General features: G+C 38.3%; 2 protein-coding genes across 3 annotated transcripts; one reads left to right on the top strand and one right to left on the bottom strand.

The window, feature by feature from the left end:
* Positions 1-83: 83 nt before the first annotated feature.
* On the bottom strand, positions 84-4474 carry LOC134300889 (trichohyalin-like; the record flags this gene model as incomplete). The annotated part of the gene is made up of 3 exons (XM_062985352.1): positions 4406-4474; positions 3604-3852; positions 84-2647 (listed from the first exon to the last, which is right to left on the bottom strand). Coding segments are annotated over exons 1-3 (2874 nt in total), but the record flags the coding sequence as incomplete, so codon positions are not given.
* A 2643-nt stretch (positions 4475-7117) lies between these two features.
* pip4p2 (phosphatidylinositol-4,5-bisphosphate 4-phosphatase 2) lies at positions 7118-17225 on the top strand. Of its 2 annotated transcripts, XR_010007770.1 has the most exons (8): positions 7118-7271; positions 11259-11407; positions 11763-11869; positions 12562-12685; positions 13235-13287; positions 15800-15890; positions 16134-16339; positions 16441-17225. XR_010007770.1 is itself a non-coding variant. In XM_062989732.1 (7 exons), the coding sequence occupies exons 1-7, from the start codon at positions 7166-7168 to the stop codon at positions 16275-16277; spliced, it is 774 nt and encodes a 257-aa protein (XP_062845802.1). In that variant the 5' UTR covers positions 7118-7165; the 3' UTR covers positions 16278-17225. The 2 variants fall into 2 exon arrangements, 1 of the variants encoding a protein (XP_062845802.1); XM_062989732.1 differs by having other exon boundaries at positions 16134-17225.
* The last annotated feature ends 1264 nt before the right edge of the window (positions 17226-18489 follow it).

The following is an 18489-nucleotide window of genomic DNA, read 5'->3' as shown; positions in this document are numbered from 1 at the left end:
TCAAGTTCATCTCGCTCCTTTTTAATGTTCTTTTTCTCATTTTCCATTTGTTGGATTTGAGTATCAAATTTTATTCTCATTTTATCAAGATTGTTGGTCTTTTGCATCAAGTCCTTAAAAGTGTCCTCCAGAAATTGCTTTTGTTGGTTGATTTCAGTCTCTCTTTGGTCAAGTACAAATTTTTCAGTTGCAATTTTGCTTGTAATTTGATCTATTTCAGCCTTCTCTTTTGTTATTTGCTCTTTTAGAACGTCAAGTTCTTTCCATGTTTTTACCATGTCTTCTTTTTCCTTTTCAGACTGTTCTTTCTGTTGTCTCACCTTGGTTATTTCTTTTTCTAGGGCTTGTTTCTCGTGTTCCATTGCCTTTCTTTCCATGTCTTCCTTTTCTTTTTGTTTTGTCATTTCAATTTGCAACTCTTCACTTTTCCTCTGCAGCTCCAACCATTTGTTTTCAATGTAATATTTTTCCTTCTCAAGAAGGTCTGTCTTTGCCTCAAAATCCTGATTTTGGTTTGCTATTATTGCAGTCATCTTTTCCAACTCTTTCTTCTTCTGGTTTATTTCTTCAGCAAGAATCTGATTTTCTTGCTCCCAAATTTCGGTTTGAACTTGCACATCAGATCGCAACATTTTTCCAGGTTTGTCTGTATCATCCGTTTGATCTGCTTTCATTCTATTCTGTTGTCTGATGCCTTCCAGTCTTTCCTCCAGTTCTTGCCTTTGTTTCTGTATCCTGACACTCATTAGTTCTAACTCACCTCGTTCTCTCCTGTTCTTTTCTTCTCGGTTTTCCAGGTATCTTGTTTTTCTTTGAATTTCAATTTTAAGTGTTCTTATCTCATCCTTTTCTCTCTTGAGAACCTCCTTGTTTTGTTCCATTTCTTCTTTAAGATGTTGGAGCATTTCTCTTATGTGTTCAATTTCCACAATAAGTTTCTGCATCTCAGCATTCATCTCCTCGTTATCACTTGCTCCTAGCAGGCTTTCTGTCATTCTGTTGTTCATATGAAATTTTGCATCCCTTACCATTTCCCTGGTTCTTTCAATCTGAAAGATTAGGTTGATAATGTTAGCATTCATCTCCTCTTTTTCCTCTGTGTTTGGATTCTTCCCTTTTGCTCTTTGAATTTCAGCTTTTACACGTTCCATATCATATCTCTTCTTCTCAGTTTCTGCCCTTTTGCGTTCAATTTCTTCTAATGCCATCTGTATTTCCATTTTCATTCTCTCTATTTCATTTTTCTTCCTAATTGTCTGCTTCATTTTTTGGTCAGTCTCTTTTTTCTTCATGTCTATCTCTTTTTTCAAGAGTTCCATCTCTTCCATTTCTCGTTTAGCTCTCTTCATCCTTTCCTCCAACTTATTTCTTTGATGTTGTATTTCATCCCTGACTTGCTGTAGCTTTTCCATCTCTGCATTTGTAAGTTGCATTGTGTTTTCAACATTCTCTTTTTGCCTTAGAATCTCTGTCTTCATTTGCTCAAGTTTAGTCCCTTCAATTCTCGCCTCAGCTATTTTATTTTCAATTGCTTCATTTTTTCTCTGTAGGTCTGCATTCATCTGTTCAAGTTTATGCATTTCACTTAAAACCTTTTTCATTTGGGTCTCTACCTCTTCTTTCTGTCTTATTAAGTCATTTTTTACATCCTGGATATGCCTCAGCTCAGTTCTTATCTCATCCATTCTTTCATTCAAGTCCTCCATCTTACTCTGAATTGTTTCTTCTCCCTCTTTGTTAAGTTCATCCTTAACAGCTTCACACGCCTGCATCTTCATCTCCATTTGAGTCATTTGCAACTGTGTCTTTTTCTCCATGTCATCTTTTCTTTTCTGCATATCAGTCTCTTCTTTTTCATGAACATCTCTTCCCGTCTGCATCACCAGTTTCATCTGAACCAGTTGTTCATTTGCAATCTTGATTTCCTCAGCCTTGATCTCAATAAATGCAATTTGCAACTGTATATCTGCCTTCGTCTGCTCCACTTTTTCCCACTCTTTCTGTAACAATGTCCTGTTCAGTATCAAATCCTCCTTTTCATGTTCAACTTTTTGCTTGACCTGCTCCAACTCATTCTCTTTTTCTAAGGTCTCTTGACATCTTTTCTCTAGGAGTTCTTTCTCTTTGAGCATTTCAGCTCGCATCTGGTTTATTTTGTCCTTCTCAAGTTTTAAATCATGCTTGTTCTTGTCAGTTTCTTGTTTAGCTTTCTGAACTTCATCTTGCACATTTCTTAGCTTTTTTTTCTCTTTTTGGATTTTATCACGTTCATCTTCCAGGACTTTTCTCTCTGATTGCAGGTTTGCTTTTAATTGTTCAATTGTGTATTTCTCTCTATTGAGCTCCTCTTTGTTTTGATTCATCTTTTCCTTAATATGTTCCAGCATCTTTTCTAGTTGTCTTTTTTCCTCTGTCATGCAGGCCATCTCATCTTGCTGTTGTTTGATTCTTCCCTTCTTTTTTTCAATTTCATTTTGCTCTGGTTTTGGTTCTTCCCAAAATTTCTGAATCTGCTCTATGGTTAGCACTGTCTCCAGTCTTCTTCTCTTCAGTGAATCTCTCTTTATCTTACCATCTTGCTTTTTTTTCTCCCCAAGTGATTGATCATCTTCGGTCTGTGTATGCTTGCTGTTTCGTTGTCTCAATTCTATCAAAGAAGGAGTTTAACTAGGATAAAAACTGTATGTCATACACTAAGATATCCAAAATTATGCTGCACAAACATACACATAATTTGTCACAAATATTTTAATAGATTTTAATATATATTAATTAAGATACATTAAGATAGTCTGTAAAATTATAAGAGCTCAATGACTTTGGCAGTGACCATGTCATTTAAAATCACCTTTCCAGCCAGATGGTTTCTCACATTTCTGGCCTAAAGTTGGCCTGATTTGCAAGGATTCACACTTTAACATCTGGCAGACTAATAAATAAATCTGGTTTTGGTGTAGCATTCAGATCTAAAGTTTGGTCAATGAGAAATAATGGCCTGGGGCTGTTTTGGTGTGCATTTTCAGTGGTGTTCTATGTGGGCACATAAAGATGAACCCTTTCATGCATGAATGAATCAATTTTTCTAAAATTGTTTAATTTTCCTTTCAGGTTAATAAAACTATTGAATTGCTTTTTCCTTAAAATGCTGTCATGCATCAATAACAGTAAAACCTGCACACATGGAAAAAAATAACTTTCAAATAGCTGTCCACTATAGTGACCACCATGCATGAAAGGGTTAAACAACTTCTACAGACAGAAAAAGTATTTCATTTCCTATGTTTGTAGAAAATTTGAACACTTGCTTTTCTAACCTGTTTTAACATCATGCATCTCTACAATTGTGTTTGTAATAGAGTAGGGCACCTCTACAACCCATGCCCTTAATACATATTTTTATATCAGACATAAATAGGATAATTTGTACTTCCAATTGTATTCATTAATTAATTATAGTTTACTTTCTCACACAAGCATATATTTTAATCTTAAGGTATATATTAATACTAGTATTGCATTTATTGCAAACTATATTGCAAACGTAATGTCTTAAATGTAAAAGTTGCAAATGATGAGGTGCTTATTAACTTTGAAAAGACTCACCAAGTTCCTGAATAAGTTCTGGCTCGTTCATCCTCAATATCAGATGAAAGGACGCTCTGTGGTGAGAAGGTTCTCTTTCCAGAGCTTCAAAAAGCATCCTCATCGCCTCCTGCTCAGTACGAGCAGCTTGGACTTGACAAATTGCACCATCATGAATGAGACTTTGGGAGGAGACTGCCTCAGTGATCTCACTGACTCGTCTTGTTCGTGTGATGATCTCCCGCCTGAATTCATTGAGGAAGTCTCCCACTATGGGGCATCACAATAAAAGCATAAAAAATATCTATCAAATTTTTAAATGCCATTTTACTATCGTTGCTTATCTTAAAATACGCGCACATTTGACAGCAGCAATTCAAAATGAATTTCCAAAATCTTGTGTAAAGGCTTCCATGAACAGTTGTAGCCACATGGGGGGGCTATGTCAATGCTTTAGAATGGGGTGCACTAGCGATCTCTTGGTCAGGTGTCCACATACTTTTGGTTTGGTAACGTATGCTGAATGAATTGGGAAGCTGGATTGTACAACAATAGAGATAGAGAAATTTTAATTTAAAACCAGTTTACAGGTACCTACTGGTCTGTCTGTCCCATTCTGCTTAGAACATTTTGGACACCCTTGAGATACACTAAATATAAAATATGTAATTAGCAATGTCCACACATTCTTTTGATGCCCAGATTTGATGGTACACAAATTGATCATTTCTGAAAAGGAACCAACGTGGACTAGAATACAACCAAGTATTTTATAAGTATAACAGGAGCAGAGATGTAGAAATAATAAAGGTTTAGGCTTTACCGTAGTCTCTGGATTCAGCCATGGCCTTTGAGACAAGGCTCTTCTTTGGACAGATGCCCATGTAATGCTTGATCTAGTTTTAGAAAATGTATTTATGTAAGCATGATATATATTCGGACTTACAAAATATATCGAGCATATTTAATAAAACATATCATAACAAAATACCACAATGCAATTTAAAGTACACTTATTGCAAAAGATACACTGAATTATTGCAGATAGTTAAACAAAATATTGCATGAAACAAATAAACTAAAGTAAAAACAGACTCTCGTTAATTGCAGATTTTATTTTTGGTAACTAAGCCAAGCTAATTAGATTAATTCACTTATATTAAACTTTACTAGCAAAATTAGTCATTATTAGATCACTTTATAATGCAAAAAGACGTTATTTACATTTTCAGCATTTATCAGACGCTTTTATCCAAAGCGACTTACACAATGAGCGGAACACGATGAGCAATTGAGGGTTAAAGGCCTTGCTCAGGGACCCAACAGTGGCAACTTGGTGGTGGCGGGGCTTGAACCGGCAACCTTCTGTTTACTAGTCCAGTACCTTAACCACTAAGCTATCACTGGCCCGTTATCAAGCTATGTTAATGTTCTAGGTATGACACAGTGGTGGGACAGTGGGTGGCGCTGTTGCCTCACAGCAAGAAGAGCCTGGGTTCGTTTCCCTGGCCAGAGTCCATTCTGTGTGGAGTTTAAATGTTGTTTTTTAACCGGGTCCTCCCGTTTCCTCCCACAAGTTTAAAGACGTGCAGTCAGGCCAGTTGGAGCTACTACTGGACTGTGATGGACTGGTGACCTATCTAGGATGTTCCCTGCCTTTTACCCAATGTATCAGACCCACCACGATCAAAAATGAAACTTTGTGAACAACAAAAGCCCCATTATGCCTGGCTAAAATCAAATACTACATTTTAAAGTAAGAACATTATATCAACAGTATGATTTGATTTGTATGGTGTATGTACGTATTTGTTTTGATTATTTGTCTTATGTAAAGCGTCTTTGAGTATCTTGAAAAGCGCTATATAAATAAAATGTATTATTATTATTATTAACAGTCAAATACGGCAATTGTATTCACATTGTGTAGGGGCCCATTGTTGCTTCTGAACCTGGACAACGTTTTGAACAATTAATGAAAATACAAAGCAAGTTTGCATCTGAATGGATAAAGTAAACAGAATTAATGTTTTGGAGTGACCTAGATGAAGTCCAAAAGACTTGAGAGACAAGTAATTTATGCCCCTGGACCAAACAGTGTGTCTAATTTTAAGCAGTTCTGGAAGAAATACTGTACACAAAAATGCTAACGTCCACAGCTCTGTATATGTAAATGTTTTCATATTTGTTAGCTCAGTGTAGGTGTAATCAAATGTGACAGTATAAAAGCTGTAAATGCTACTGGATTAATTACTTAAAAAGCAAATGTCAATTAACACTTAAAATATAAACAGTAGGCTTACCTTTTTGTGTGTTGGTAATGGTGGTGATCAAAAAATGACACTAATTTCTCATCTTCCCATACAAAAAATAAAAAGCTAGTTGACTGGTAGGTTGGGAGTGGTAAAATGTGCTTTTCTATATCAGTCTGGTTTTCCCTGATAAGGGGGGCACACACTGTACCCTGCCATAATCCAACGTCACTATGCATATTGCAGCTTGCAACACGTACAGCCCCCTTTATTGGCACCCTGTCAAAAAATAAGTTAAAAGGGTTACAAGAAATTTAATTTGGTGAATTTGCTTTAACCCTTACGTTCTGTTTGGGATCCCTGGGACCACAAAGCTTTTTAACAGCTCATGAAGTATCCTTTTTCAATCGGCTTGATACTTCACAAGTTTTCCTAGTTTTTTGGCAACTGCATATAAACAATATTTTTTATTTTTTATTGATATTCTGTCCCAAACACCCCCTAATTTATTCACTACACTGTTGAGAATACAGCTGATTCTTTTACACACAAACTTGCCTGGATGAGGATCTAAGTTTATTTTGTCCCCACACAATGAGCAGGATGGTGAAAGAGGCAAAAAGTCCAACAACCACTGTCAGAGAGTTACAGAAAAAAATCATAAAGGGGTCAACCAAGTCTTAAAACTGTGATTAGACACTACCCAGAGAATTAAATAAAATCATAATTTCCACTAGTAGTATTACAAAATGTTGTCTTTTAGTAATGGAGTCTGACATGTTTTCATTTGTGAGCTGTAAAGATTGTGGTGGAGTAAATAGTTCTTGGGTCATGTCTATAATGTGGCAGGCAAGATAAATGGAAGCTAGTAAGTCTGGATCTGTGCTTTTTAGATGCTGTCTCATGATTACAGTTGTTAAATGGAATTGTTTCGATTAAATTCAACACATTTTTAATAGTAAAAACAACAATACACTTTTAATAAGTTTACATTTTGTATTGTTGATAGGGACATTTTAGGAGAGGCAGCAGATTTGACCAAAAAAAAAAAAAGCTTTATTCTTTCTAGTGCCCTGGTTAAATAAGAAAACAGGCTGAAATACAATCTTATACCTATATAGTGCACTTTAGATATGGGTAGGTACATTAGGATAAGACCCATGTTTACCCCACTGTGTGGTCGCGCTCTGGCCACGCCCCTTTGTGCGTTGTTGACCCCGCCCCGTCATGCTGTGGCTGGAGCGGTGCTGAATCAACTGGGCTCCAAACAGCCGGTCAGGATCAGGCGCAGCTTTCATTTTTCCTTGTTTTCTCCTAAATAAAGCTTACAGATGGCTTCCGACGGCACGGACGAGCGCTCACCGCTTCTGTCGTCGCAGAACTCGGGTAATGTGACGCCCACGGCCCCTCCGTACCTACAGGAGCCCAGTCCGAGAGGTAATACCACAAATCAGATCGAGTCCGAGCTGCTGAATCATTTTGGGCGTAGCGACACATACTGAGATTCACATAACGGTCTGGTACTGACTGTGAGATCTGTGTTTCATACAAATGCAAGATGACTATCTGACAGTAATATGCAATGCATACGAGTACAGACCAGTGCGCAAGGCCGAATTTAACCATGAATTACGCGCAGTTGTGCGGATTTGTTATGTTGCATCTTAGGCCCTGGTTTTGTCTCCGCATCTGTGCAGGAATTGAATCAGTTAGAAATTATTACAATGTATTACATGCAGGGATCTGAATCCTCCCGAGCTTTAAATGTGGATTAGTGAAAAATTGATTGTTCATATTAAATTGTATCGCATTGTATGAGATGCTTACATTGTTTACCGTTTTGTAACGCTTGAATCGTCAGCATTATTGGTGTCGGATGGGCGAACGGCGCTTGTCAGCATCTATTGTCTATTATGCTCCTTAATTGATGAAGAACTCTGTCCCAAACCACACAGTACCTTAACAGCCCAATATATAGCATTACTATGTTGATACCTGCATGTCTATGCTATTTTGGTGGGGTCTTTTAGGCCTGTGCTTCAATAAACCTGGTCCAGCAGGTCCCTACATAGATTGGGTGTAGAAATCTTCATAACGTGTGGTGCACTTGCATTGTAATTTCATCGATTCTCTTAATTCTCAAATAATGCCCACTCACTTAAGCCTGCAACAGGCTTGTCTGCATCTTTTGGATCCAGTGGTACCTGGAAACACTGGGCACAAGGCAGGAATGCACCATAATCAGAGCACCACTCCAACGCAGGACATCACACCCACACTTGTTCAGTCACAGCAACAGTAGCCAGTTCACTTTCTGCAAGGTGGGAGGAAAACCTGTAGGAAACCTGTGTGGACATGCGTAACTTCTCACAGACTGTGATCCAACCCAAGTTTCTGTGTGGTATCCAGCTGCACCGCTGTCCCGCCCTATTTAACAACGGGGGTTTTAACCATTGTACAAGACGACAAAATGTTTGCACATGGTTATGGGGACCTGAGTCCATGTCTCAAGAATGGCATTAAAGAATGTGATATAGTCCTAATACTTGTGACAGTCTAGATAAATTGAAGATATTGGCCAGTCAGCATTTTGAGTGCAGTAGAACATTTGGCTGATTGCTTATTCCACTCAGGGGCAGGGTACCACACTTACTCAGAAAAAGACATCAAACATGGTTGATAAGTGGATTAATTGGTACCAAAACAATTGCTAAACCCAATTAAGTAGTGTCGCATCACAGTTGTAAGTAAACAAAATGTTTATTAAGAAATAATTTTTTTTATTTATTGAAGGAAAAGTGCTGTTCAACCCTACCTGGACCTTTGTGGAAAAAAATATTGGCTTCTTAGCTGCTACATCAACCAGTTAACCAACTTCAGTTTGCAACTGGTTCAATTACTGTCATCCTGTTTAATCTAAACAAGTTCTAAAGAGATTCAAATACAGATTACAGAAGTCATTAAAGTTACAAGGCCATATCTAGTGCTCTGGGACTCCAGCAAACCACAGTGAGAGCCATTACCCACAAATGGAGAAAACTAGAAATAGTGGTGACTCTTGAAAGAGTGGCCAGTACGAAAGATACTGGGCAAAAATGGCATCCATGGAAGAGCTGCAAGGCACAAACCACTGCTAACCAAAAAGAACACAAAGGCTAGGTTGGGCCTATATAGACATTAATACAGAGTTGTTCCTGCTAATGCAGCCAATATAGCCTTTACTGTTTAGGCAATCATTCCTCAAAATCTTGGATTATGTCCATTGGAATTTGTGTCCATTCAATTCAAAGGCACTGATGTTGTATGATGGAGGGATTATGGCTTTCTTTATACAACATATACACACACTTAAAACCCTAATAATTAGCACCAAAACTAATACTAAGCTATTGACCTATAAGGTTACTATTAAACTAGGCCACAGAAACGAGTAGATTTACGAATGAACCCTCAGTCCAATTATTCAGTGTGACCAGATGACCTAAAACTGAAATGACCTAAAACACAGATTTCAGGGCAAAATCTCTTTATAATTTACAGTCCCCTGCTGCCATATCCAGATTTGAGGCTGGGCAGCAGCTGGCTTCACAGTTTAATGCTCAGTGATGGAAAGCAGTCTCATCTTACATGTAGTGTAAAGTAGTGAAACTTTAAACCTGGACTTGCCAGAAGAGGCAGAGACTGTACTGGCATGTAAGGTATAAAGGGATCTGCTAGCAGCTCTGTGTAAGTTGATCAGTGATTTAGATTAAAACAACTGGAACATCCTGATGATCTGTTTACTTTTGCAAAGAGCTGCTATCTGAATTATAAATCAATTTAAGCATAGAGCTGATTCATTTAAGCACTTTGTTTAATTGTGCAACAGTAGTTTTCTGGAAGTCTCAGAAAAAGGACAGAAAAAAAACAAAACTGTTACCCTGTGCTGAAAGAAAACATATCAGAATGGTTAGGTGTAATCCAAGAACCAAAATATGGTCAATCACAAATTAGAAGCTGCTAAAACAAAGGTCATAATGTTCACAGTCAAGCAAGTGTTTTATTGCCATGGTCTTATAGTAACATCTAGCCACACAGGGTCACCATTGGACACAGAGTGCAGGGCCTTCACAACGCCTTTATAAGTTGTACTAGGTTGTCTGCACATCATCCTTGGTTTGATAAAAACTGTGATTCATTCCACTGGAGGTCAGAAGCAGAAGTCTAGAGTTTGGGTTGTTGTTATTGCTGTTGAGCCATAACGGGTCAATTACTGTTTAGGATGGTCAAGAAGGTCCTTGCAGAGTCTGGTTTCTGGTTCTGAATGACAATAGGAAGCATTGACATGTTCATGCACACTGCTGCAGTTATTTTCACACTGGTTTACTCTGTTATACTGTTATACTTTATGTTTGGCTTGCTGGATGATAACCACATGCACAAGCTGTAAGTGGAATGATCATCAACATTACTGCTTATAATGCACTGCAATGCGGTGGCAGTCACATTTCAACAGTTGCCAAACTATAACTTGACTGCACAGATGTTAATTTACTCTGTACAATTTAAATATTGGATTTAAATTTGTATAAACAAGTTAAAAAAATAATATGTATTATCTGAACACAGGCCAAAGAGGGCAAGTATTGAATTGGATGATAAAAAAGAATAACAACTTTAATAACTCTAATAGAATTATAAATTTGAAGTAACCTACCCAGGTTATCCTGTAGTAAACAAGCTCTGGATGTTTGATTTGAAATATTATATAAAAAATATAGTTTTATGAAGTATTATTACAGCACCTTCACATAAAAAAACATCATCTGGGATCTGTATAAAGGCTAAATGTTCAGTCATTCACACCATGACCTTAATAACTGTATTAATAATGTGAGAATGAGCTTTAGTCTAGAATCCAAAAGTTATTTATTCACAGCTTGGCACATTACCAGTTACTGGCCGAACCAACTAATATTTCTGGATTAAGGTCAAATTATTCTATGGCATTTTTACACAATAGACCTCCTTGATGTAGAAAACACTGATGTTAACTTGCTTCTTTGTTCTAAAGTAGGTGTAAGAGGTTTGTTTCTGTTGAAATCCATTTCTCATTCATACAAAGACAACAGTTTGTAATCTAGTCAACTGTGTTTTCAGTACTGTGCTTCCATTCTGTTATCAGTGTTTGTAAAGAGCAAAATCCTGTAGAATGTATTCACTTTATAGCAACATTAATCAGAAGGTTAATGGCTCAACCCCCTCTACACCAAGCTAACACGCCAAGAGTGTTCCCTTGAGCAAGATCCTTATTGTGCAGTTACTTAGACTCGGTTGTAGGACACTATATGTAAATCTTGGCTTTATAAGGTTGTTGTTGTAGATCTAATCTTTACACCAATTCATAATACACAGATATATTGACAGTGTGTTTCTATCTGTTAGCGGAACTTCCGCCACCCTACACAGCCATTGCAAGTCCTGATACAGGAGGAGTGCCCGTCATTAACTGCCGAGTGTGCCAGTCCCTCATTAACCTGGATGGCAAGCTCCACCAGCACGTGGTGAAGTGCACAGTCTGCAATGAGGCCACAGTAAGAAAGCTTCTTATCTCCTAGCTCTAATGCTTTTTCAGGAACAACCAAACCGGTCTACATCCACCCTCCTTCACCCCTGCACGGTCATGCAGACATTGTTTACACCGCACACACAAGTCATTTTCTGGCTGCCTCTCGAACCACATCCGATTTGCTGCTTAGTGTGTTACTTTGGCCTTGGTAGTTCAGTAAGATGTACTCTTAAGTATGGTAATGTGTGTTTGGTGCTGCCCTAGTAAGACTTTCCAACTCAAACTGCCTCATTATTTTCTAAGATCTGTGACATCAAAAGTTATCTGAAATGTTTAAAGAGTAATCTGTAAACCCATGTTATGATCGCTGTTTTTTGTAGCCTATCAAAAATCCCCCGCCAGGAAAGAAGTATGTCAGATGTCCCTGCAACTGCCTTTTAATCTGTAAAGACACATCTCGGAGGATAGGATGCCCTCGGCCCAACTGGTAAGTGAGAGAGACAGTTATTCACATCCTGTTAGTGCAACTGTGAGTGGCGCAACTGCATGAACATGATCTGTAGTGAAAATATAAAGAGATGACTTAGTAGATACCTTCACAGAAGAAAAGGGTGATAAATACTAGGTGAGAAAGGATAGTAAATATGGACTTAAACAATAAGACATGAATAAGTCCAGACCTAAAAAGACCTATTTTAACATAAGCTATAATACAGTTAGTATACTACTCGGATGGTGCTTGAGCTCTCAAATATGAATCTGATCTGTGCTATCGACCTGATCATGTGTCTAACAGTCATAATTGGCCCTGCCTGAGTAAAGTTGGCCTTCACGAGAGGTTGATGCTTCACAGAAAGCAGAGAAAGATTTCAGTCCATTTCACTTTCTGTGAAAGTCCACTAAATATTGTTATTGTTCAGTTTCTGGAGTTTTTGGAGATACTGCACTTTTTATTACATGCTACTGATTACAGTTCCCCTTCTCTTTTGCACCACTATTTTAACATTTAATGAAAACAGTACCAGTAAAATTTACTAACTAGAAGCTCAGTTTTACTCAGATTCAGACCTGGAAATGTCTGTCAGGTGTGAAAGTGTCTCACAGTTCAAACAGCAGCATCGTGTAGCAGAACAAAGGTCATGTTGTGGATTAAAACTATCTGTATTTTTTGACCCCCAGCAGACGCATTATCAACCTAAGTCCGGTGATGGTAATTCCTGAGGAGCAGCCAGCGCAGCCGGCTCTTCCTGTTCAGCCCGAAGGTCTCCGTGTGGTTTGCGGACACTGCGGCAACACATTCCTCGTATGTAAACATCCTCAACTCTGTCAGATTTTATCCACATTTCTTTGAACCGTTGACACGGTTGGATATTGCAGATAGGTAAATTATGGATATCGCATGGGATGCACCATTTGGTGCGTAAGTTAAAGTGGGGGGACTTTATGTATCTTTATTGAAGATAGAAATGTGGCTACCAAACCTGAAGCTTTCAGAGTTTAGGACAACTGTAGGATGTATTCTTCCATACACATAAAAATAGTTGATATCATGTAAATCATATAATAAAAAAAAAATCTTGGTCAAATAAAGAAAGAAAGATAGATAATATACTTTATAAATACATACACATATATAGACTAAAATTTAATAAAAATATATAATATATAAGTAATAAAATACATTAACTGTTATATAAATGCATTTGATAAAAAATGACACAAAATATTTAAATAAAATATAAAGAACTATACATTTTACCATGTAAGAAAATCAGTCTTGCTGGAGCCTATTTTACAGTTGTGTTTGATTTCAGTTGGATGTAAAGTAACCGTCTCTGTGTTCTCCCCACAGTGGATGGAGCTCCGGTTTAACACACTGGCCAAGTGCCCACACTGCAAAAAAATGTGAGTGGGTTACATTTATCATTTTGTCACGTTTGTTGCTGCTCAACCTTTTGGGCTGATAAAGAGCATTCTGCATCGGTACTGGAGTTGGTGTGTTTGTATTCCTTTGGCATTAAGACGAACTTCCACATAGTGATGCAGAGAAGAAGAGTAAACAAACTGAGGGCAGCAGAGCCAGTAATGTGATGCCATGCACCCAGTGCCCAGCCTTCCATGAAAAAAGAGCACATTCACCCTGACATCATGTAACACACTGATTGCACTCACTGTTAGAGTAAACCTACCACTGAGATGACAAATGTTCAAACAGAGTACATGTGAAGGGTTCTTGTAATAGGACAGATAAACACAGAAAATAAAAAAAGCACTGTAAGTCGTGGTGATTTGAAAAAATGTTTCTGAATCAGTCACATGAGAGGCATGCGAAGCACCCAGCAGGGATAACGGGGAGCCATGTGACCCCTGACGAAATTCCTATCTGACTCTAAACATTTGTAAAAGAGCCAGTGGCAAAACTACAAACCAAAGTATGACATTTGCTTTGCTGTGTATTGCATGTTTAATCTGTTCTAATCTAAGTGCTAGAACAAATACTATTTTTGCTTTTATTTTGGGTAAAACTTAAAAAACTAAATAGGGACATGGCATCAAGGGCTCTGAAATGTCGAAGGCTTTTTTATGTTAGAAAAAATACAATAGAATAAAATAGAATAGCATAAATTTGTCATATACAGTGTATCACAAAAGTGAGTACACCCCTCACATTTCTGCAGATATTTAAGTATATCTTTTCATGGGACAACACTGACAAAATGACACTCTGACACAATGAAAAGTAGTCTGTGTGCAGCTTATATAACAGTGTAAATTTATTCTTCCCTCAAAATAACTCAATATACAGCCATTAATGTCTAAACCACCGGCAACAAAAGTAAGTACACCCCTTAGTGAAAGTTCCTGAAGTGTCAATATTTTGTGTGGCCACCATTATTTCCCAGAACTGTCTTAACTCTCCTGGGCATGGAGTTTACCAGAGCTTCACAGGTTGCCACTGGAATGCTTTTCCACTCCTCCATGACGACATCACAGAGTTGGCGGATATTCGAGACTTTGCGCTCCTCCACCTTCCGCTTGAGGATGCCCCAAAGATGTTCTATTGGGTTTAGGTCTGGAGACATGCTTGGCCAGTCCATCACCTCTTCAATAAAGCAGTGGTCGTCTTAGAGGTGTGTTTGGGGTCATTATCATGCTGGAACACTGCCCTGCGACCCAGTTTCCAGAGGGAGGGGATCATGCTCTGCTTCAGCATTTCACAGTACATATTGGAGTTCATGTGTCCCTCAATGAAATGTAACTCCCCAACACCTGCTGCACCCATGCAGCCCCAGACCATGGCATTCCCACCACCATGCTTGACTGTAGGCATGACACACTTATCTTTGTACTCCTCACCTGATTGCCGCCACACATGCTTGAGACCATCTGAACCAAACAAATTAATCTTGGTCTCATCAGATCATAGGACATGGTTCCAGTAATCCGGGCTTTCTTGTGTAGAGACTTCAGAAGAGGCTTCCTTCTGGGGTGACAGCCATGCAGACCAATTTGATGTAGTGTGCGGCGTATGGTCTGAGCACTGACAGGCTGACCCCCCACCTTTTCAATCTCTGCAGCAATGCTGACAGCACTCCTGCGCCTATCTTTCAAAGACAGCAGTTGGATGTGACGCTGAGCACGTGCACTCAGCTTCTTTGGACGACCAACGCGAGGTCTGTTCTGAGTGGACCCTGCTCTTTTAAAACGCTGGATGATCTTGGCCACTGTGCTGCAGCTCAGTTTCAGGGTGTTGGCAATCTTCTTGTAGCCTTGGCCATCTTCATGTAGCGCAACAATTCGTCTTTTAAGATCCTCAGAGAGTTCTTTGCCATGAGGTGCCATGTTGGAACTTTCAGTGACCAGTATGGGAGAGTGTGAGAGCTGTACTACTAAATTGAACACACCTGCTCCCTATGCACACCTGAGACCTAGTAACACTAACAAATCACATGACATTTTGGAGGGAAAATGACAAGCAGTGCTCAATTTGGACATTTAGGGGTGTAGTCTCTTAGGGGTGTACTCACTTTTGTTGCCGGTGGTTTAGACATTAATGGCTGTATATTGAGTTATTTTGAGGGAAGAATAAATTTACACTGTTATATAAGCTGCACACAGACTACTTTTTATTGTGTCAAAGTGTCATTTTGTCAGTGTTGTCCCATGAAAAGATATACTTAAATATCTGCAGAAATGTGAGGGGTGTACTCACTTTTGTGATACACTGTATATACATATACACAAGTACAGTACAAGGAAATTCTTTATCTCAGTTTGTCTGGAAGCTTGGGTCAGAGTGCAGAGGCAGATATTGTATGGCCCAAAGCTCTATTGACTAAAAAATGCTATGAGGTTTTGTTTTTGGAAACCAATCTTTGCTCACAAACTAATTTTGGATGCCAATATTTGTTTTCAGCTCGTCTGTTGGCAGTGCCCTACCCCGGAGGCGCTGTTGTGCCTATATCACAGTAGGAATGATATGCATTTTCATTGGAATTGGATTAACAGTGAGTACTGATCCTAACCACAATGCATTTTGTACATTTTGTAAATGACCGTTTAGTGTGAGACTGACCTCATTAACCCTGTTATGACCTTTTTTACTCCTGTACAAAGGGTACAAATAAATCTTAAGCTAGCTGTAATGTAATTTGTCCTCACATCAAGTGCTCATAATTCATTGCAACCTGGTATCTGTTGTGTTCTCTGCTTCATTTGTGTGCATCTTATTTTTTCGTCTGTTTTCCTAGGTTGGCACCCAAGAATTTGCCCGCCGGTACCATGCCACCTACGTCTCTTGGGCTTTTGCGTATTTGCTAGGTCTGATCTGTCTGGTACGAGCCTGTTACTGGGGAGCAATTAAAGTTAGCTATCCGGAAAACACCTTCGCATAGACTGAGTGGCCATCGTTCAAAGGACTTTTTAGTTGTTCATTTTATCCTGATTTTAACAACAGGTGAATGTTTTGACGATCGTTTAGTGCAGAGAGCTAAAATTCAGTCTGGAATTGAGCCTTGTTCTGTCACTAATTGGCTCTGATATTTCTTTTTATTACAGGAATCCCATGAATGAGCTATAAAGCAAATGTTTTGAATCATTTAAATTAGCATATGAAATTGTGATCAGCTGAAATGATGGATGGGTGGATTTTGGCTCTAAGCGATCAAAACGCAGACTGTGTCTTCTGCTTTTTATTACCGACTTGACCAAACGTTGGATCTTTTATGAACAGTTTTGCTCATTGCACTACAGTTTTATGCAAGTGTTGTTCTGTTGCTGCTAGTTGTCAGCTGTAAAAAGCTGGAAGTTATAAAGTATTAAGAAAACCTGCCCACATAAATATGGTACTGTGTTACATTTAAATATACGGTTATCTGATTTTTTTTATTTTACAAATCTGTGCCAATGTTAATGTCTGTGTTTGTTAGGGAAGGAGACTACAGTAAAATATCTCAATAATCTCAGATCCATGTAATTGCTCAAAAAACAGTTAACAGTGCATTAATAAACACTGCAGCTCATCATTTGACTTTAATCACATTTAAATGTTCTGCATGACTAATTTGATTGTTCTGTTTTTAAAATGTCAGTGTGGAGTGTTTGCTTCTACGTTTGAATTCTGCCGTATAATAGAAAACATCGTGTTGAAACGCTTCCTCTACCATCCGCAGTCGTTCCCTAACTCTGACACAACTGCTCGAAACTGTAGTTACTAATGTGACTGATTTTTATTTTATTTTTTGTATATAGTTTATTCATCACACTGAGACTGTAGCTTGAGTTGAACTATAGCTTGAATCTTTTTAAAAATGATAATTTATCAATAAAATAAATAAAAATCCCATCCTGTTTGATAGATTTTGTGTATATCGAATGGCACTACACACAGTAATATACACACAGAGCACTTTGTTACCTTTGGTTTGTACATTCATTTATTATTATATAAGCTACAAATACAAAGCTGCATCCTGTTTAATTATTCCAACCTTTAAACAGCCTTGATCACAAATGTACTGGATACTGAACACCTTGAGGATAAGTTGGAATATCCACTGAGAGCCGTTTGACCCTAGTTCCTGATCTTACATATTCTATTTTGACTGAATAGACACAAAACACTCCTAAGTCTTGTAGTCACATGACTGGCTTTATGTCCACATGAACGAATAACATTCCAACATAAGCAGTAACTTCCAGAGTCTGCAGTTCATTTGTGTTCCTCAAAATCAAGACACAAACACGGCGACTGTAGCTTCATTTATTCACAGCTAATAAACTACATAAAATACATCAACAGTTGGTGAACACAATTTTATACAGAAACAGTTTACAAATGCTTCTCCGATCACAATGCAAATTTCTCTTTGAATAAAACTGTTATTAAGTGTTTATCTTACCATTTTAATGCATTCTAAAGCCAGAGAATGACCAGACTAGTCTGAGCAGACAGGAACCTTGAGGCAAATGTGCTACAACAGCTGAAGACCACATTGTGTTTCAGCCATGTTAACAAAGAACAGGCATTAAAGGCTACAGTTGGCACAGGCTCACCAAGACTGGACAGTTACAGATCTTGTCTGGATCAGAATTTTCTATGAACTGCATGAATCTATGAACCAAATCTGCCTTAAGTCAACAGTTAATGCTGGTGGTGGTCAGCATTCTAATCAAAATCAAGCATTATTTAAATATCACAGCCTATCTGAGTATTGTTGCTGACAATGTGCATCTTTTTATGGCCACAATTTACCAGCACAAAGTAGAAGTCACCTTAAACTGGTTCCTCAAAGATGACAATGAATTTAATGTACTTTGATTGCCTTCCCTGTCTCCAGATCTGAATCTATTGGAGGAAAACCTGCAGCAATGGTGTGATGCCATGTTTGGAGTTAAGAATTTCCTGCACAAAGCCCTAATTTTAACCCAATTGAACAAATTTGGGATAAATAGGAACCCAGCTGCAAGCAATCCTTTTTGTTGGACATAGAATAGGCACAGACTCCCACAGACACTTCAAACTCTTGTGGAAAGTGGAGGCCATTATGAGCGGCTGCCAGCTGCAAATGGGTGTCCACTTATTGCAATGGCCAGACAGTGTAGGTG

This window comes from Trichomycterus rosablanca, chromosome 2 (assembly GCF_030014385.1).
Source record: "Trichomycterus rosablanca isolate fTriRos1 chromosome 2, fTriRos1.hap1, whole genome shotgun sequence".
NCBI classification, from domain to species: domain Eukaryota; kingdom Metazoa; phylum Chordata; class Actinopteri; order Siluriformes; family Trichomycteridae; genus Trichomycterus; species Trichomycterus rosablanca.
Note: the sequence above shows the minus strand (reverse complement) of the source record. Positions and strands in the feature narration are given on the sequence as shown.

Bases quoted from the DNA above. Each gene is read 5' to 3' on its own strand.
- pip4p2 (XM_062989732.1), top strand. From the start codon at position 7,166: ATGGCTTCCGACGGCACGGACGAGCGCTCACCGCTTCTGTCGTCGCAG. The intron at 11,408-11,762 runs GTAAGAAAGCTT...TGTTTTTTGTAG, and splicing joins CAGTCTGCAATGAGGCCACA to CCTATCAAAAATCCCCCGCC. The intron at 13,288-15,799 runs GTGAGTGGGTTA...ATTTGTTTTCAG, and splicing joins TGCCCACACTGCAAAAAAAT to CTCGTCTGTTGGCAGTGCCC.